The following is a 21,612-nucleotide window of genomic DNA, read 5'->3' on the forward strand; positions in this document are numbered from 1 at the left end:
TGTTAAATATAAATCTCCCCCCACTTTTTTTTTTTACTATCTTACAATCTCATATTACTTATTCTGGTATGACAACATTTTCCTGGCAAAAAGGGTTGCTTGCTTCTGTTTTTCCACTAACGGAGGGCCAAGTCGTTTCCAGGATTTGTGAAAACAATTATTCAAGTTTTAATCCTTTTTAATTCAGTCTTTTCTGTGCTATTTTATGAATTGAATTTTCTAGTTTTAGAGTTATTGAAACCTGCTGTGTGGCAAGAGGGGCAACAGAGTGCTAGAAAGACTTCTTTGGCCTGCCAGGTTCTAACACATCTTACTTTCCCACTTTGGTTAACTTTTTTAAGTGTTTATGTTCTAAGCCTGGATGGCACCATGCAAATGTACCTTATACCAAAGAACTTGCTAAAATTGAAGATAACTAAGGGAAAGGACATACGATGCTTTTGTAAATTATTAGGAAAGATAGAGTCCAGGTCATTCTTCATTTGAATTAGGCATTTTGTGCTTATTATAAATTAAGAGTTTCCTAGAATTGAAATTATGGGAAGATGAGTCTGTGTGGGGAAATACCTAATGTCTCTTTTACTCCTTTCCCATTAAAACAATGATGAAATCATCAAAGAAAGGAAAATTACTCATCTCTAGCTACAAAAACATGACAAGAATTGATCATATATATTTAAAGCATATGTATCATCTTCCACACTGGTGAGAACAGATTAAGAAATAGCACTAGAAATTGACTTAGGACTGAGACCCTGGCAGAGGAATGAAATACTTCCAGAGATCAAAATACTGGAAGAAGAGAAGGAATCAACTTCAGTTTCACCAACTCATGATGATGATGGTGGTGGTGATGGTGGTAGTCATAGTGATGGTGGTGGTGATGGTGGTTGGTGATGGTAATACATAACATCTAGTAGGCAAATTGTCAGGTACTGTGAAAGTCAATAGTTATTTCATGCATTTAAAATCCCTGTGTGATATATTGTCATTTTTATATCCATTTTACTGTTGAAGAAACTAGGGCTTCAACAGCTAGTCTTACCCAGTGCCACATAGTTTATAAAGACAGAAGTGGGGCTTAAACAACTCAGTCTAACCAGTCATCATTCTTCTTAAACCCAATGCTGTGCTGAGAAGGCTACAAACCTCCTTTCTGTAGGCAGGAGTGAGATCAGAGAACAGGACAGGACTTCTCTAGTAGCTCTCAGCCAGAGCAGAAGCACAATTCAGCCAGACCACCGCTTCCAAGGGCTTTTATGAGGGGGAGTTGCAGACTGATAAAGGGAAAACTCTTATAAACCCCTATGACAGGGATATCATGTTAAACTCTCAGGAAGGGGAAAAACATAAAATATATGACTTAGATACTCTGTTTCCTAAAGCCAGTTTTAGTAGAGGAGTCTGCCAAGAATCCCACTCCAGTGCATAGCAATTTTAGACTGCAGAAGCTAAGCGGGGGGAGAATAATAATGCACTTACAGTTTTTGTAGGTACCTTCCTGATCCTACATAAGAGAGACTTTTTGTTAATAGTTTCCATCTGGCTATGAAAATGGCACAGTTTCGTCCAACAACCTAGAAGAGTGAGCTTTCTTCCAGCAGACCCAGATCCTCTTTGGAACATTTGGCTTTCAGCAATTTTACTCTCAGCTTATCCCGTAGCATCCACAGCCCACCATCAGATATCCCGTGAACGTCCCATTAACAACTCATCAGACAGATTCTCTAAGATTTTTTATCGATTTTTTTAAAGATTTTATTTATTCATGAGAGAGAGAGAGAGAGAGAGAGAGAGAGAGAGAGGAGGAGGCAGAGACACAGGCAGAGGGAGAAGCAGGCTCCATGCAGGGAACCCGACATGGGACTCGATCCCGGGTCTCCAGGATCACGCCCTGGGCCGAAGGCGGTGCTAAACCGCTGAGCCACCTGGGCTGCCCAGATTCTCTAAGATTTAACAAAATAATCACCCCAAAGAGTACACATACTCATAAAGTAATAAATGGCCTCACTGAGATAGTTTACAAACAAAACAAGTAAAAAAAAAAAATCCCCTTCCTCCCCCCAAAAAACATGAAAGTCAACCTGCTATTGAAATACATCTCCCATTGGTAATGGAAGATATATATAATACCAAATGTCTATTCTTAGAAAATAAAGACAAATATAGCTGCGATGAAATAAGGACAGAAAAGTGGAATTCCGTAGCGAAAATAATAATGATGAAAATAAGATTAATGAGAGTAATAATTCATATAAGCATCAAGCAAAATAATGTATTTTGATTCTAAGACATTCTCACATTTTAATGCCTCTGAAATGGGGATCTTAAATAATAGCCTCTTTCCAATACTTCCAGTTGCACCACATTGGTAGTGTATGATACCCCTTTGAAAACACGAGAGAGCTGGTGTCATTTCTGCTTGAAGTTTCCTGGCCTTGGATCTTACCCAATAAAATCCAAGCACTTTACCACGAACTGCACAGCTCAATGAGAGCTAGTCACCTGTTCCTTCTGTGATTTCACCTCCTAGAATTTCCCCCTTTTTTGTTCACTCTAATTCATGCTACAGCCATGCTAGCCTCCGCGTTCTTCTTCAACATCTAGGCATGCTTCCACTTCCAGTCTGTCTGTTCCCCGTGTTGTTTCCTTTGCTAGGAATGATTTTTCTTCTAAGCGCCACATGGTTCATTCTCACGTTGCCTCTAGTATTTAATCAAATGACACCTTCTCATTTAGGCTTTCCCCTGTCATCTTATGTGAAACTTCATCATCCTACATTCCCTATCTGCCTTTCTGCTTCACTCTTCTTTCTAGCATTAATTTTCAATTGATTGTTCCTATTTCATTTATCTTGCTTGTGGTTTGTCTTTCCCCGGTTGAGTATAAGGTCTGGTACAAGCAGGGATTTTTGTCCATTGTCTTCACTACTGAATCTCTAAGCCCTAGAAGAATGCCTTACAGAGAAGGCACTTAATAAACATGTTCTGAATATATGAATAAATAGTGTATATAAATAATGTATATCTAACTATATGTGTTAATATGTAAATACACCAAATATAAAACAATGAATTAATGGAATACATGCTCAAAGGTTGGTGGGTTGGGGTGGGAGGAGGTGTAACTATCACACTAAGCCTGTCTGATGGCTCATGGACTAGGTGTCAGGTGTCTTGAGATATCAACCTGCCTCTGTTACCAGCTCAGTTAAATTTGGCAGGTTAATCCCCTGAGCCTCCAGGTTGGACTGCATAATCTGATTGGATGTTATAACATTGTCAGTTAAATTGATCCTTCTACTAAAAACAACTGAAAAATGAGGACCAGCAAGAGGAAGCTGTTGAATTAAACCATACCTCTTAACATAAATATTATCACCATAAACAATAGTGGTAGTGAGGGTTAATGCAAAAGAATTTTGAGATAACTTGTAGTTCAACTTCCTCTGTTTTATAAATAGTGAAACCCAAGCCCAAGGTTTGAGGGACTTAGCCAAGGTCAAATGCTAATTCGTGGCAGCCCTTAGAACTCTACTCAGCATCTCTGGCTGAATCCAGTCTTCTTTCTACTATAACTGGTTAGTACAAGGAGTAAATGCCGGTGACTTTCCAAACAAAGAATTATACTTAAGCTGTTTTGATATAATGTTTGGCTTAGATTTGATGAATTCATTTAGTGGCAAGAATACATTGATCAATGCATCTCTCTTTGTGATCTAATTCAGCTTACAGAAGAGATTGGAAAACTTGAAGATAAAGTGGAATGTGCTAATAATGCCCTGAAAGCAGATTGGGAAAGATGGAAACACAATATGCAAAATGATATCAAGTCAGCATTTACAGATATGGCTGAGGAGAATATCCACTATTATGAACAGGTAATTAGTGATATGTGATATTGCTTCATGTTATGAAAGTTATCCTCTCTTTTACTTTCTATCTGTCCCTTGATGAAAGAGTCTATTAAGGAAGCAAGTGTCACATTCAAAAGCCTCCTTGGTGGCTCAGTGCCAGTGGAGTTTCCAGTTAATAGGGTAATGCTGAACCCACCCACCGAAACAAATGTGTTTATGTGGAGGAAGGATGAAAGTCTTCCTTCTTACGCAGCATGCCCCAAGTGCCTAATTTGAGCCTTGATGTGAGAAAGAAATATGACACCATTTTGTTTTGTTTGTTTTCCCTACAGTTTCTTGTTTTGGAAGGATTTGAATTTTTCAAAAGCACCTGGTAATGCTTCCTACTGATCCTCCTGTCTTATTTCCTCCTCCTCCCCCTTTCTTATGTTATAAAGGGTTTCCAGCATGAGAACAGGACCAGAGGTTTGAATGAGCAGAAAATCAAATTGGGTTCTGGATCCTGTGTCCCTGCCATTTCTACCTTGCCATTCAAAACCTCAACAAAAAAGCATGCTATTCTTTTTTTTTTTTTTTTTTTTTTTAGTTCAGTTTAGTTTAGTTCAGCTTTTTTTTTTTTTTTCTGAAGTTCAAGATAGAACCTAGTCATCATTTTGCTTTTCAAATGATTGGTTTTTTATTTTTATTTTTTGCAAAAGACAGTTCCCTGAGGTAGTTATTATTTTAAATGAATTTTATACTACCACTTCTTTTTTTTTAAATCTACCATATCCTAAACATACTGTTCCTAGGAGGTACATTTTAAACGTATCTTAAACCTTATCTCTGGCTGAATTAATGACTATATGGAACCGGTACATTAAGAATATTATTCTATGCTTTGTGGTCTAGTAGTGCATGTCAGTTTAATACTATAAAATATTGTATATTTTCAAAGATTAACTGATAATGATATTTTCATTTAACGAGTTTCTTAAGCCCTTACTTCTAGCAGATGCTGTGCTGGGCCCTGGAGGGACCACAGCATGAAAGACAAATACAGTGCCTTTCTCATGCAGTCACAGTCACCAAGGAGAACAGACAATTAATACAAAAGATTAGAATAAAGTATAATACGTTCTAGCATAGAAAGATATTACAAAGGCATCTAACCTAATCTGGAAGGAATGAGAAATGTTCTGCAGAGGATGTTGTTTAAGCCGAGGCCTGAATGATGAATAAAGGTAGGCGGATAAGATGTGGGAAAGAGTTCCAGTCAGAGAAAATACATGCAGAAAATCCCAGAAGTGAGAGAACATGTTCAAATAGTTGAGGTTCTTTTTTGGAGGTTGGAGAAACAGAGGTAGTATTGAACTGAAAAACGAGGTTTTGTATGGGAGGAAAAAGTTTTCCTGAACTCTCTTAGGGTCCCTGGCTAGGTCTGAAAATTGAAATGAGAAAGATAAATTGACAGGAGAAATGCACACAAATTGATTTAATGTAAGTTCCCCGAGAACTTACAGCTTTCCTAAGGACATAGTGTCTAGAAGCAACAGACCCAAGTATTTTATGCTAGGTTTGATGAAGGGTGGGCAGTCATAGAGCATTATGGTAGATTAAGAAGTATGAGGTCAGTATAATAAACTGGGGAAACTTAACAAGGCCTGCTTGTTCCTTTCCTTTGATAAGGACATTCCATTCCCCTGGATATAAGGACCTTTCATATGAGTGGTTTTTTTTTTTATTTTTTAAGATTTTATTTATTCATGAGAGACACACAGAGAGAGGCTGAGACATAGGCAGAGGGAGAACAGGCTCCCCATGGAGAACCTGATTCAGGACTCCCTCCCAGGACCCCAGATCATGACCAGAGCCAAAGGCATCTGCCACCAAGCCACCCAGGTAGTCCCATATGAGGGTTTTATCAGGTTATGGAAAATGAGGGTTATGTAAAGTTGAAGTGATCCTCCTGCCTCTGCCATAATCTCAAACTCCTTCAGCTTAAAATATTCAATATGGCCAGATGCCATAATTTGCTGCCATGTGTCCCGAACCCCACTGAGCTAAAGAGTGCTTTATCATAGAAGTCTTTTTTTTTTCATCCTAAGGGAAATAGAGACCATTGAAGAGTTTTCAGCAGGGAAATGACATTATCTGTTAGACTTACCTTTAGAAAGGTCACTTGGGCTTTTATGGGTCAGAATGCAACAAAACTGGATATGATGAGACCTGATAGTTAGGGAACTGTTGCAGCACCAGACAGAGATGTGAACTGACACAGGGATTTAGTGGCAGTGGCCTGGAAATGCAAGTGATTGAAAAGATCATTCTCTCTCTCACCTTAACTTTTTTTTTTTTTGAAGATTTTTATTTATTTAAGAGAGCAAAAAGAGGGGGAGCACAAGAGATGGGGAGGGGTTGAGGGAGAGGAAGAAGCAGACTCCCCACTGAGCAGAGAGCCAGACATGAGGCTCCATCCCAGGACCCCGGGATCATGACCTGAGCCGAAGGCAGACACTTAACTGACTGAGCCAACCCAGGCACCCATCTCCTTAATTTTTTTATTCTGTGTTAACCACCTTAAGTTCAGATATCTCAAAGAAATCTCCCATAAGTCTCAGATTTTGAAATGATTTAAAATATTTTATTGAATAAAGCACATTGACTAACATAGGGTTTATTACCACTTAACTATTTAAATCCACAAAAATAACTTCCTCTCTCCTTTACATTAGAACTGTCCATTCTGATGTTACAGAAGTGTTATGACAATCAGCCAAAATAATTTATAAGAACATACCTTAAGGGGCACCTGGCTGGCTCAGTCGTTGAACATCTGCCTTTGGCTCAGGGCATGATCCCAGGGTCCTGGGATTGAGTCCCACATCGGGCTCCCTGCATGGAGCCTGCTTCTCCCTCTGCCTGTGTCTCTGCCTCTCTCTGTGTGTCTCTCATGAATAAATAAATAAAAACTTAAAAAAAGAAAGAAAGAAAATGCCTCAAAAATTGAAATATGCAATATACTATAACTGACTGTGATTATAAAACAGAAGTGTATTAGGGTATAAAAATCACATGACAAAGGCATGGGCTGTATTTTCCTTTAAATGATAGGATCTGTGAATTTTTTTTTCTAAGTTTGGACTTTATTTTTTAAGGGAAAGTGTTCATAGCAGTTCCACTGAGTTATAACTGAAGTGTTTGGGTTTTGACTATACCTGTCACATAAATTCATATTTTTGTCATTCTTATAGACTGAATTCAGTCTATATAAAATACTGTTTTCTTAGAAACAGTTAAATTAGTATCACCGTGCCATATTGCCAGTTTTGTTCTTCACGGCAGTTTATGTCAGTATGTTTTTAACTCTTTCCTCCAAATGAATTACATTTCTAAGTGTTCATAAAAATGTATCGAGTGTAATACATCTTAGATGTATAACTTTGAAGTAATCATTAGTTTTCTTTAAATTCGAAAGAACCCTACAGTTTCAATTATTTGTTGTTTTTTTTCCCAAGTGAATAACTTTTAACTGATTTGCCATATCAGTCCAAGCATAATCAGGAAGTTGGAGCCCTTAAATAATCAAGGCTTCCTAATTAGCACACAGACTGTGTGGCCTGAAACAGTAACAGTCTGCTGTTATCTGTTAACTTCAGAATATCTTAGATATACAGAGAAGTAAAATGTTCCAGAATCTTTCCATTTTCTTTTTTAATTTAATCACATTCTTATGGAAATACTTTTTTTTTAATCAACATTTGCAAATATAAATCCCCAAAGGGGTTTGTTCCTAGTATGATAGATGAATTGGGATGTAAACATTTGCCTTTGGACTTGTTTTATGAAATGAAATGGTCACTGCTTGTTTATAACTTAAAAGTTAAATATCAAAGTGACAGAGGAAAATCAGATTTTAAGTATGAGGCGTGGGTCTTTATCGGAAGCTAGCTATTGTCATATTGAAATGTGGTACTTAGGTATGTGAATTTACTTGGAGATGGTTGACACCAAATAAAAAACAGATATCTCTAGGTGAACTCTATATGGATAAAATGAAATTATTTTCATTTTGTCCTATATAACAAATAATTACAAATAAATTTCAGGGCACCTAGGTGGGTCAGTGGTTGAGCATCTGCCTTTGGCTCAGGGCATGATCCTGGGGTCTGGGATCGAATCCTGCATCAGGCTCCCTGCAGGGAGCCTGCTTCTCTCTCTGCCTGTGTCTCTGCCTTCTGTCTCTCATCTCTCATGAATAAATAAATAAAAATCTTAAAAAAAAAGAAATTTCACTTATTTTTAAAAACAAGAATTAACAAAACACTACAACAAAAAAATCCAATTGAACATGAGTTGAGTAATTTCAAAGTATATTGCTACTCAATAACCAAAGAAAATTACTTCCTGATAAAATGTGAAGGAATGCTAAAACACGAGAACAGTTTCTGTTTATGTGTTGTTTATGCTGATGGTGATGATGATGGTGGTGGAGAAATTTGAAAGGCTAAGTGATCCTTGGTCAGTGTTACAAACTGAAAGAATATACTCTTAGAAAATTCACTTTTAATATCAATGAAAAGATCACATAATGTTAATTTTTGCCAAATAATGCAGTTTATAGTTAAGTGAATAAAATACTTAAGTGAATGTAATACTTAAAGTAATGTAATTTGTTCCTTTGCACAGTTTACTTTACAGTATTAATGTATGGAAGCCCTTGTTTAATAGTCCTATTTTTGTGGTTATAAAATTAACATACACGCACACTAAAAACAAACAAAAACAACAACAAAAGCTAGGTACACTAATATATAAATTAAAAACAAAGAATGCCTGTAACCTTTTCTCCCAGAGAGAGTGGCATATTTAAATCCAATATAGAAAAATCATTTGCTTTGTTCAGATCAAAATATTTTAAGATTTCTACATGACCCTTTCTGAATGTGTCAGCATAAAAACATGATTCCTTATTTATTTTGCATCATGATGATTATAGTAGATATGTTATTTTGAGCTCCATATTTCTTATTTGCTTACTTTTTCTCAAAAATAATGTATCTTAACATAACACATTACATTTTTTTGCTCTCACAGATAATACTATCACAAGTAATTATGAACATTAGACTGTAAAAACTTTCTGGATAAGAATTCAAGAAATAACCAGGTCAGAGGTCATTTCATTTCAAATTATATCAATCTTATTTTTAAGAATGTCAGTTGTCTCATCTGAAATCATTTAAGATTCTGTTAACATCAAAATCTTGTGCTAAGTACTCTGGAGCATCCAAATTCAAACTTTAAGTCTTGCCATTAGGACCTTAATAGTTTACTGGAGAAGAGTAGCAAGTATATATAATATATATAGCAAGTATATATAATATAATATATATATACTAATATATAATATAATATAAATATATATATATATTTTTCACTTGATTACTACAGCTTTGTTTTATTGAAAGAGTATTTACATTAGTTGTATTTACTTGAATTGTAGTGAACAGATTTAATTGAAGGGTTGTATCACTACTGAATAATAGAAATACATGTGTCAACATGGAAGTGTAGGAAACAAAAAAAATGATTATAGCATAGGCCTTTTGCTGGGAAATGAATGAAGAAAGAAAAAAATCATTGCAAAAGGATATCATAGAGCCAGATGAATAATACAGCTACTGTTTTCCTAAAATACAAGTGTAGCTATTTATGGACCCCTTAACAATTAGAGAATTTTAAAAAAGACGATAGATAGATAGATGATAGATAGATAGATAGATAATCGTTCTACAAAGTAATGGATGAGCATTGAACACCCTAGAAGTTCTTCAGGTACACTTGTATTTATTTAAAAATGTATTCCTTGTTATGTTGGGGAAATGGTAAAATAAATTCTGGTGAAAGAGTTGATTGTTTTAGTATTTTATTTATTTATTTATTTATTTATTTATTTATTTATTTATTTATTTATTTATTTATGATAGTCACAGAGAGAGAGAGAGAGAGAGAGAGGCAGGGACACAGGCAGAGGGAGAAGCAGGCTCCATGCACCGGGAGCCCGACGTGGGACTCGATTCCGGGTCTCCAGGATCGCGCCCTGGGCCAAAGGCAGGTGCTAAACCGCTGCACCACCCAGGGATCCCAAGAGTTGATTGTTTTAAAATCAGTAAGGCACAACAGTTTGGAATGTGTTGTAAATTTTGTAAACTTAAAACACCTTGATCCAGATAAATATAGCTCTCAAGCATTGTGACATTAAGAGGTTAATCTATATTGATAATGATTTTTTTAAAATATTTTATTTATTTATTCATTCATAGAGATGCAGAGAGAGAGAGTAGCAGAGACACAGGCAGAGGGAGAAGCAGGCTCCATGCAGAGAGCCTGACGTGGGACTCGATCCAGGGTCTCCAGGATTACGCCCTGGGCTGCAGGCGGCGCTAAACTGCTGCGCCACCAGGGCTGCCCCTGATAATGATTTTTTATAATGATTATAAAACTGCCAGATAAGCAAGATTCTGGGTGGCGTTTAGATTTCTGTCCAAAATTTCTTTCTTCTTTTGAAAACTGGGAATCAGATAAATTATGGACTCTGTGCTCATCTGCATGAATTAAAGGAAGCACTGAGGGGGAATAGCTTCCCTGGTCTTAATTCCATCCTAAAAGGGGAAATGTTATATGATATGATAGAAACCTGGAGAGAAAGTGTCCTTTTCAAATTCAGGGTTGCCCATTTTCAGTCATATTCCCTAGACTATAGTAATGTGAGTTTTAAAAAGTCACAGAAAATTTAGTTTTAATTTCAAAGTCACAGACTCAAAAAGGGAATATGACATAAGAAGAATGAACAATTCTAAAAACTAAAAGTGAAGCAGCTAAAGAATTAGATATGATTATACCTGTGCTGCATGGATTATGAAAGGCAAAGATCCAAAAAGAGGGATACAGTCAAAGATGAAGACAGAGAAAACGGTGTCAGGAGGCACATTTCAGGAAGAAGTGAGGTTTGGGGAAGTCCTGTTGTCTCTATCAAGGAGAATGAAAATATAAGTTGAAAGATTTAGGCAAGTCTAAATAAAAAGGTAACTAAAATCCAGTATATTTGAAGGGATAATAAAACTGCAGCTATCCATTGCCACAAAAAGAGAAGTCTGACTATATTCTTTTTTCCAGTGAGCAATGCAAAAGCCCTTCCTTTACCAACTCAAAAGCAGTGCTTACAAAGCCTGTAACTTATAGCCCTTAATTCTAAACTGGCTTATGTCAAGAAGATCAGCAGACTTCTGCTCACCCAGGAGAAATGCAGACTGCTTTTCTTTCCTAGGTAAATACTAAAATTCGCTTCAGAGAAATTTTGGGGGAATATGGGAACAGTGACACCTATTTCCAAAATAGTTAACCTCTGTAATATCTTATGTATCCCATATACAGTCACATAATAACTCCTTAAGTCTTTGTGAACAGCCTTCCTTATAGAGAGGAGAGTGGGAGTGCCAGAGGATCTACCCAGAGAGTTTATTTAATTATTTTGATCCCAAGGAATGACAGGTAGTTTTTGACATGTTGGGACAGAGGCATAATAAATGGTCTATATTGAACCATTTATTTTTTATATTGACAGTCTCTTAGGATGAAACCAAGTAAACAGATACTTTCTTTAAAGTTAATGTCTCAATTACCTGATCATAAGAACAAAGAAGTTGGCTATAGCTGCGAGTAATTCAGTTACCTCAGACAAGGATTTTTGAATTCATGTCAGGGGACTTTTCTTTTTATATTCATGCCTCATACCATTTACTAAAGCTGGTACCTGACCTGATCCCTAGGACCCAAGAAGACAGATTTCTTGATGGTGCTAAAACAGCCCGTCAGAAGAGTCTATATTATCTTTGAAACTCTTTGAAGAATGTTTCAGAACTACATTATGTAGACCCCAGGTTTGGATAGATTCCCATTGTGATTAGACTAGATTTCCTGGAAAGCAAACATACCCATCTTGAGAGTCTAAGATGCTGAGATTTTTAATCAGCCTAAACATTTTTATACCAGTTAAAATTTTCAACCCATTACATTCTTGTGCCCACACTATCTACTTTCTTACTTAGTGGAAGTCACTCACTGGGGGACCTGAATGTCTGGATTAGCAAATGCAGGCCACATCATACCACTTTTCTGTGGACCATCCAATTCATTTAGGGATGGTTATCCTCAAAAAGAAAACACTGAGTTTTCATCTTCCTACTATTAAATGGCATTCCATTGAATACCTAGGAACTTCCCTTTTATATTTTTAGTATAGAAACCAATACAGCTGATTATTTGATGATTCACCTTGTCTTTCTTTTTACTATTTATGCCATGGAAATCACTTTTTGGTGAGCAATCAGTTCCTATTTTAAACAGAATCTAAAGGTACACAGTAATAATGATCACAGCAAGGAAAATAGAGATGAATAGCTTTGTGTTATCCTAAGATTTAAAAACTTCATATTCTTACTGTTTGATTAGCGGCTTCCCCATTGAATATGGAAATAAAATCATCTGTGAAAACCTGCTTAGAATGTTCATGGGAGGCTGTTACAGTTCTCTATTGTCAGTTGTGGGAGGGGCATACTTGGAGATTAGCTACCACAGAGGCCAGGTAGCTCCCTTCTCAGCTTGATAGATTATACCAGGATTCTTGGATAAGTGAAGATGTAAGAATCTGACCTGAGGGAAAACTAGGTTAAAGACAGTTTATAAGTAACTTTTTAAAATCAACTATTGCAAGTATCAGAGGAAGTCCCTGTGTATAGTTCTCTGGATCTGTAACTGTTGTATATTTGGGGGCATAGTTGATCACCAGTCATTTATTTGCATTGATTTTACTTTGGCTATCATTGGTTATGACAGTTTAATAGCCAAGTGCTTTCCATCTAGGTTATACTGCTTCATTTTATTGGAGAAGGTCGACAATGCACCTTAGCACATTTACATTCCCAAGAAACTCTTTAGGAAGAAAACCTGTTCACCTTTGTTGGATGTCTTTGATTTATTTGCTCACAGAAGCTGCTTATGGAATAAACAAATATTCTTTAGGAAAGACAGGGAACTAATAGAAATGTGAGACTTTTAATATTCACTTGGACCTTTATTGTAAAACCATCTGAAGTTTTGGTAACTATGAGCTCTTAGAGTAAATTGCAGTTCTACTTGGCTGAAAAGACTGCTCTATTCTAGCCAACTACCTTTTGAACTTATACCTCAATAATTTGATACACAGTTTTAGTGATACAGGTGAATGTTCCCCTACTATTACAAATAAGAAGGTAAATATTATCCACCACAGTGATGACAGGGCCCTGCTTTCATATTCCAAGTCGTAAATCTACCTCTAACTAGTTTTTTTCCAAAGGAGTCTTTGTACTCAAACCAAAATTATTTTCCAATGAAATGATCTTCAGCATGTGAAATGATAGTATACTTTTTAGAGGTCAACTCATTTAATTCACTAGGTTTTTATCTTGGTGACCACATTGAAATTTGCTCTATTCAAAATTTAAGTTTTATGAGAGTTACAGTTACAGTCTTGTTATGCTAGAAGACACTTCTGACTAAAAAAAATAGAGCAAAGTAATTATCTACATCCTTTACTAGCTATTCAAAATACTGAATTCAGTCCTAATGATGCATTTTGAAAGTAACATTGACAAACTAAGATGTAATCAGGATAAGGTTATGATGCTAATGGTCTTAGAAATGCATCCTCATTCAAAAAATTGGAAAAGAAGAAAGATATTTGGAGGGCAGTCATAGAAGAAGGATTACATGTTTTATCTTTGCTTCAGTTAATAGATCTAAAACCAGCTCTTGGAAATTATATAATTTGAACTCACATGCAACAGAATTATTTCCTATGTGTTATAATTTTCTAAATTATATTAAATTGCATTGTAAAGACATAAATTCCTTGCCACTGGAAATTTTTAACCAATTGTTGAATAATATAAATCAGTAATTCTGTCTGTACTAGGCCTCTCAATGCATTTTATAGAAAATCAGTGTTTTGTAATGTTAATGAGTGACGCTTTTGAAAGAAAAAGTTCTGTGGTCAAAGAAATTTGGATTAAATAAAGTTAAAAGAGTTCTTAGTGTATTTTCGTGCTTATATGGTTTGTGAATCTGAAGGTATAATTTCCTTGACTAGATCAGCATTTCTTCTTGCAGGATTAGCATGTCATGGAACACAATTTGAGAAACCTTGGGTAATTATGTCGATCTCTTAAGTAATTCTAAAGTGTGGACTGATGCCCAGTCCATAAGTTGTTTATTACAGATTCATAACAAGATAAGTCAAAAGTTGAAAGTAATCAATTAACATCTTCTACAGCAATTAACCATCACCGTGACATACAAGTGGATGATTAGACTTGTTTTTCTGATTAAGTATTGGCTAATTAAATATTGGCCAGTATTGTTCAGGTTTTGTGGTGACTCATGTGGCATGCAGCTGCAGAGTAGTCACACTCAGTAGGACCACTTAATGATCCTTGGAGATTGAAAGAAAAAGTTGTGTTCTTCACCTCAGTAGTTTGAGAAACACTGCTCTAATGTTCCATCTATTTTCTAAGAGTCTGTTTATCTCTTACACTTAACATAGTGTACTTTCCATTTAAAAATTTATAATCTACTTAAAATTTAAGTATCATATATGTAAATATATAAAATACAGTCAATTAGAAAATTAAGCTTAAATGCAACAGAATGTGATTTTTATTTACTTCTAAGGAAACCTTGAAATCAATTGTCATTTTTAGAATTCCAAAGTAATTATGTAACCACTGTGGGGGGTAGAGGAGCCACCCCCTTGTGCAACTGAAAATCTGTGTACAAATTTTGATTCCCCAAAAACTTAATTGCTAATAACCTTCTGTTCACCAGAAGCCTTATCAGTAAAATAGTCAACACATGTTGTGCATGTTACATGTATTATATTCTGTATTCTTACACTACAGGAAGCTAAAGAAAAGAAAATGTTATTAAGAAAATCAGAAGGAAGAGAAAATATATTTACAGTGCTATCCTGTAAAAAATCTGCAGATAAGTAGACTCATGTAGTTCAAACCTGTGTCATTCAAGGGTCATCTGTGTCCTGTTGTTTTATTAAGTGTTCATTTCGGTTCTGAATTGTACATTGAAAAGCCATAGCTACAGCTCATGTTTTCACATAACCATGTACGTCTTTTATTAGGTTTCATATAAGTCTTGAAGGTTTTTGTGTCTTTCAGGTTTCTGCTTTCTTTAAAAACCTCTCTTAAAAATATTCTCATTAATCTCATATTCTGTGATATTATTTCTCAATTATCTATACAAATGAAGTTAAATTTAGGTGTGAAAAGGACAGTTACACTAGATCATAGACTGTATGTGCCTCTTTCCCTTCCTTTGGATCAGATAAATTTTTGTTAAGCTAATCACGGATTTGAATAGATTACATATTTATAATTTCAAAAGTATCTAGTTTCCGAATCAAGAACATTCATCTTATTGTGCTTCATAAATGATGATTGCATTCTACAGGCCAATAAATATGGTAATTCCTATAAAGAAAAGGAGAAAGGGATTTACGACACAGGCACATGTACACACTACGTGATATAACATCTTGAAGAAAAAAGGTGGATTTACTAATGAAAAAATTAAACTTGAATATCAGGATGCTTGCCACTAGCTAATTGTAAAATCTTAGTCATGTCTTCTCTAACTCAATTTTCTAATCTGTCAGTAGAGGTATTGATAATCCCCCTCCCCCCTTATCCACACACTGCCCTCATAAATCTTTCTTTTTTTTAAGATTTTATTTATTTATTCATGAGACACACAGAGAGAGGCAGAGACACAGGCAGAGGGAGAAGCAGGCTCCTCAAGGGAGCCCCATGTGGGACTCGATCCCGGACCCCAGGATCATGACCGAAGCCAAAGACAGATACTCAGCTGCTGAGCCACCCGAGACATCCCCCTCATAAATCTTTAGGAGAATAAAATTAGAAGACATGTATGAAATGCTTTAAAATAATGCAGTAAAACTTCATAGCTCTATCTTGATAATTTTTCAGTAATTCAAAGGTGCTATTCTTTATAGTTTGCTGTACTTTCAAGATGTGGTTAAACACAGAAAATCTTGGTGTTTGAAGTGTCTAAACTGGACATTATGCGTATTAGTCAAAAACAATGATGGTAAAGTATAGAAAAAGTATGAGTTGGGAAGATTTGAATTCAGATTTTAGTTCCTGTATTAATTCTTCCTCTAAAGATTGCCGGTGCATTAGACTTTTTCCATGTGTAAAAATAAGAGAAAGGGAATACATTGTATCTAGGGTTCTATCTTTAGCAGATCTTGAGTTAGAGATACAGACTAATACGACAAAATAATAAAAGCATGGACCACAAGATGGCGTTTGTAGCTAATGAGTCCTTTTGCATTATCTGTTAGTCTTTTAAGTATTTGCAGGATTTATAAATCAAGCTTATTACTTATCTTCTTGAGAGATATGTTAAAGTAATTTTTAGAAAAATATGCAAATTCTGTTATTTTAAAGTTGTTGATAGTTCTAAAATTATAAATTGGCAGATGATTCTTAGAGGCTGAATTTAGACTTTTCCAAAAATGAAATATAATGAGCAACTTTAGCTATTACAAGATAATGGAAGTTGCTTTCCTCTAGCAACATAATCTCTAATTTCTTTCTGGATTGATTACATTCACAATTTAAAATATGCAGTTCCTGCAAGTTTTCAATACTGTTTGGAATCTTAGGTTTAGGTGGTAAAAAGCTATTACTGTAATGTTACACATCCCATTACCTTCATTTTAGGTATGATCTATAATTTTTAAAAAGTAATTTATTTTGCAGTGAAATGGGCCTAGTGCAGAGATGTTTACATCTGTGAGCTTCAGTGTTTCCTCAAATGAGATGATGTCATTTATGCCCAAGATCACTTGAGAGAGCATTAAAATAATTAGAGGACACTCAGTCATATTTTTCATTTCTAATTTATTAAAAGACATACAATTATAAGTACATGGTAAAGTTTGGCTTTTATCACATTTCATAATGATAGGTTTCATTGTTATTGTTTTAGGCAAGTTTATAGTTATTTTATGCTATTATAGGAATATATAAATAATATTTTATTAATTTGATTTATGTGATAATATGGATGAAACTAAATTTTCTATTAGCTGTTCCACAAACAGGATAGTAGGATGACTGATGGAAACACCAAACTTTATATTGACATCCCATGTTGGCTACGAGCATGGCTTTGAACAGGCACAACTTAGAGCTGAAAGACTTTGAAGACTTTCTTTTAGTGAGCCTCAGTATCCTTTGTAAAGTGCTGAAAATAATAGTACATCACAGATTTGTTTGGGTATTTTTTTAAAAGATTTTGTTTATTTCTTTGACAGAGAGAGTGAGCCCAAGCAGGGGAAGTGGCAGACAGAGGGAGAGGGAGAAGCAGGCTCCCCACGGAGCAGGGAGCCCGATGATGTGGGACTCAATCCCAGGACCCTGGGATCATGACCTGAGCCAAAGGCAGACGCTTAACCAACTGAGCCAAGCCACCAGGCACCCCTTGTTTGGGTATTAAAATGTGTCTGTATGTGTATGTGTATGCATATATGGAATGGAATAAGGAAAGATGAAAGAAAATTCCTAGAAGTAAAATTTAATATTCACTATAAGTCACTAAAATTAAATGATTTTGAAACTTTTATACTCATAAACATCCTCCTAGGAGTCTCCTGTAGGTTATTCCTCAAGCCAGTTTACTCTACTTGAGCCTGGAATTGCCAATGTAGGAAATACGTTTCAAAGTAGATAGATAGATAGATAGATAGATAGATAGATAGATAGATAGATAGATAAAAATATATGTGATATCCTTAGCTTGGTGCCTAGCACATAATAAGGTTTCAATAAATGTAGATTATCAATGGAGCAGAAGTAGTAGTAATTGAAAATATTTTTCATTAATTTATGAATCATCTCTTTGGAATTTATTTATAGTGATAATTATCTTGTAAATATCAAATACTGAGGAAAGAGGTACAATTTTATGTTTGATGCATTTCCACACTGTGTCAAGCCAAGGAGAGCCAAGGAGAGTAGATTTATAAATTGTGTGTGATCTCATTTCCCAACCTCTTGTTAGCTACCGTTAGCCCCTGGAAGCATTCACTTCCTAGTTCTACGATCACAGTTACTGGACATACACAATCCAAGCCCCTTACTTTATGATTGATTAAACAAGCCCAGAGCAGTGAAGATATTTGTCCGAAGTCACACTGTAGGACAGAACTCCTTCATATCCTACCAGGTTAAAAAATACTGATTATCTTAAACATGCAAGCTTTCATTGGAAGCTGTGTTGTATCATTCATTCTCTGGAAAACTTAGTCACATCTGCTTGTAGGATTACTACACACTTACAAGACCTGAAGAGATATTTAATCTTTTCTGAGGGTGAATTCTCATTACCACCTTTGTTGAAGTAGCAACAGATTTACTTTTAAAACTGGCTTTGGAATTAAAACATATTTTCTAAACATTCTGTGCATTTGAGAAGTCGTTAAGCATGTGCATAGGAACAAAAAGGCCTTTGTTTACCTGCTGGATCTGTCTCCCCCAGCTCTGGCTCACCTTCCTAACTATACAGCTTTGTTTTTCACTCCTGCCCTTCAAAGAGAAGCTACAGTTTTTGGCCTTGGGCTACAAACAGGAGCCACCTAGGGAAAGCGTGCACTGGAGTCTCATTTAATGAGGATTTGTGATCAATTTACTTTTTGGTCACCCAGCATCCTGCCTAGTAGCATGTACAGCATATTTATTGGCTCACTTTACTGCAGTGAGGCACAGAAGGCATTAGAAAAAAAAGAGTATTGATATCTACAGACACAGTTTTCTTAACTATAAGATGCAATTCCTTGATTTTGTCAAAGTATTGTTGTATCAAAGAAAATGATAGTGTGGAAGATTATGAACACTATTCAACTAACAGCCTGTTGTTGATCCTCTGGTGATAGGAGAACCTAAAACTAGAATGAGAGGCTGGGTACTGGTAACGGTCAGGCTGACAGTACTGGGTATATATAATTTTAATAGATATTAGCTTGCTTCATAATTGTAATGATTTAAAAGTGGAAAAAAATCAATTCCTTGATAGAAAGCAATGAGAAGCCAAATAACAGAAATGTCTTTTTAAAAAACATGATTTACAGTTATGAACAAGTCTCATACTAGATTTTGAGATTGTGTTGCTACTGTTTTGATGACTCTTTATCTCCTCCAATTATCACAGTCCCGTACACAGCAGATACTGAACTAAATTGCTTAAATATGTGACATAAACAATCCATTTCTTAAATCTTTACTTGGTTTTTCATACTTTAAAAACAAGCAAAAGAGAAAAGAGGTTTTTAAAAGAGTTTTAGGTATTATCTCTTATTATTTTAAAATAGATTTATTTGCATTAATTTGATAATTGTGCAAATAGGTAACAGGTTATTATTAAATATTGGCAGGAGGGAACAGCTGATGTATTTACTTAGAAGAAAATCTATCAAAATTCCAAAAGAGGCCTGGTAGCATCAGGTGCTGAACCTAGTTCAGAACCTAGAGAGCAATAGAAACCAGGGTGTCAATTAATTAATATTCAGATTGAAGACTGCAGTTTTTGTGACGACCAGCATGTTTGTATGTGTCGTCAATACAATCCTACTGTATAATCGCCTGCATTTGCTGAGTACTTAGGTCCACTTCAAAGAGTGTGTGTGCTCCTGGAAATATATAAAGAATTTCAAAGAGGTATGTAGGGAATCAATTTCTAACATTCAGCCTGCGTATGTACACTTCCTAAAACTTTTTCAGCTTAATGCCTCCTGCAGTCATGCATTTTCTTACCCATGTCTCTTTCCAAAATTGTCCTTTTTCCAGTATGTAAAAGGAAGGTATCTCATCTCGATGGCCCAGTAACTCATTAAGTGTATCCTGGTGGTCTTTCAGGAGATGAGTTACTTTCCATTTGCTGATGAATAAACACTGGCTGTACTACTTGCCAGATTTGTAATATCACAGACGTACTTAACCATTTGTGCTTCAACCTTCTCATCTGTGAAATAAGATACATAGCAGTCACTGTAAGGTGGTAACATGAAGGTAATATGTACTAAAGCAAGCATTTCAATGCCTGAGCAAATATTCATATTGATATATATTGCAGGTGTCATGTTATTTCTGTTTTTCTATGGTAATGTTCTAGAACTCCTATTTCAAAAATACATAAATTGTTTTTTTCCTATAGTATGATAGCTGTTAAAGAGTTCTGTGGCTAATTTGTCTTTTTTACTAAATTTCACCGTCCCATTTAGGACTTAGTTGCAAAATGAAAATGTTAATTCACACTAATCAGCATGGATGTCTACTGAATATCTTCTTTACATGTTTATTAAGCTACCATAGTTGAAGCAGAATATGACAATAGAAGTTTCTTCGCGGGAGAATTAATGCCGTCTTTGGTGTAATTTGGATCACTTATTTGACAGGAATTCTAAATAGAATAGACTGTTCAGAATTACAGTTTGAATTTTACCTTGAGGACTTCAGAGGTTTATTCAAATGATAGTTTTGCAGAGTAATCAAAAAGATGTGATATCTCCTGAAAGCAGTAATAGCTTTGGGCTGCCCTGCAGGGTTACCAGATAGCAGAATTGTGTGTGGATTTGCAGAGGAGGCCAGACGGCTCCAGTAGAAATGAGGTTCACTAGGAAAACAGGGCTCTTCCCAAATGCAAAGTCTGCTCTCTATTGGGCCACCAGTCCCGGTTAGTAACTTTCCTTGTTTTGTAGATACTGTAGCTAGAGACTTAAAGAGATTTGTATTTTGGTATTTTTCTATTTCCTGATTTGTTAGATACTCAAAATTTGGTGAAGGAGATTTTTGAGTATATGTAAAGTTGAGTTTTCCTTTCTTTATTTCCCTTGGCATTGAAAAGAGATAAAATGCTAATGACAGCTAATATTTAATGCATGTCTGCCTGTGCTGTTCACTTTAGGTCTTTTGTAGGTGTTCTTCCTCAGGTTGTAGGAACTCTCTTCAATTCCTAATTTGCTGACAGTTTTTAAAAATCAGAAATGGACATTATAATTTGATAAATGCCCTTTCTGTGTCTATTGAGAAGATACTGCATTTAATACAGTTAATATTGACCAAAATTTGAATGTTAATCCAATCCTACATTCCTGGGATAAACCCCTTTTGGCCATGATGTATAATTCTTTCTACAGATTGCTGGATTTGCCACAATTTTATTTAGAATTTTTGTATCAGTGTTTATGAGAGATACTGGTTTGTAATTTTCTTCTTTTACACTGTCTTTGGTTTTGGCACATTGGAAAGCATTTCTATGTCTTCAACTTTCTGGTAGAGTTTGTGTAGAATTAATATGATTTCTTCCTTAAATGTTTGATAAAATTCACCAGTGATGGCCATTGGGCCTAGAGTTTTCTTTGTGGGAAGATATTTAACAACAAATTCAAATTCATTGGGTTATCTATTTCTTCTATCTATATCTATTGAATTTGCATAGTTTGTGTCTTTAGGGAAATTTTATTTAAGTTGTCAGTGTATTGATATAAAGTTTTTCTTAATGTTCCTTTATTTCCTTCAGTAGGATCTGGATACTGATGTCGTATTTCTCATTCCTCACAACTGTAAATTTGTGTCATCTCT

At 35.4% G+C, this 21,612-nt stretch overlaps 1 protein-coding gene across 2 annotated transcripts in view; it reads left to right on the forward strand.

The window, feature by feature from the left end:
- Positions 1-21,612, forward strand: part of SNX7 (sorting nexin 7) — a 94,097-nt gene that overhangs the window by 64,941 nt on the left and 7,544 nt on the right. The window contains exons 8-9 of one of the 2 annotated variants that reach the window (XM_055340750.1): positions 3,728-3,880; positions 8,933-9,006. In XM_055340750.1, coding sequence (XP_055196725.1) covers positions 3,728-3,880; positions 8,933-8,971 — 192 coding nt within the window. In that variant the 3' untranslated portion in view covers positions 8,972-9,006. Of the gene's footprint in view, positions 1-3,727; positions 3,881-8,932; positions 9,007-21,612 lie in introns of those variants that run through there. The other variant, XM_055340749.1, reaches the window with a different exon arrangement.

This window comes from Nyctereutes procyonoides, unplaced genomic scaffold (genome assembly GCF_905146905.1).
Source record: "Nyctereutes procyonoides isolate TBG_1078 unplaced genomic scaffold, NYPRO_anot_genome, whole genome shotgun sequence".
NCBI classification, from domain to species: domain Eukaryota; kingdom Metazoa; phylum Chordata; class Mammalia; order Carnivora; family Canidae; genus Nyctereutes; species Nyctereutes procyonoides.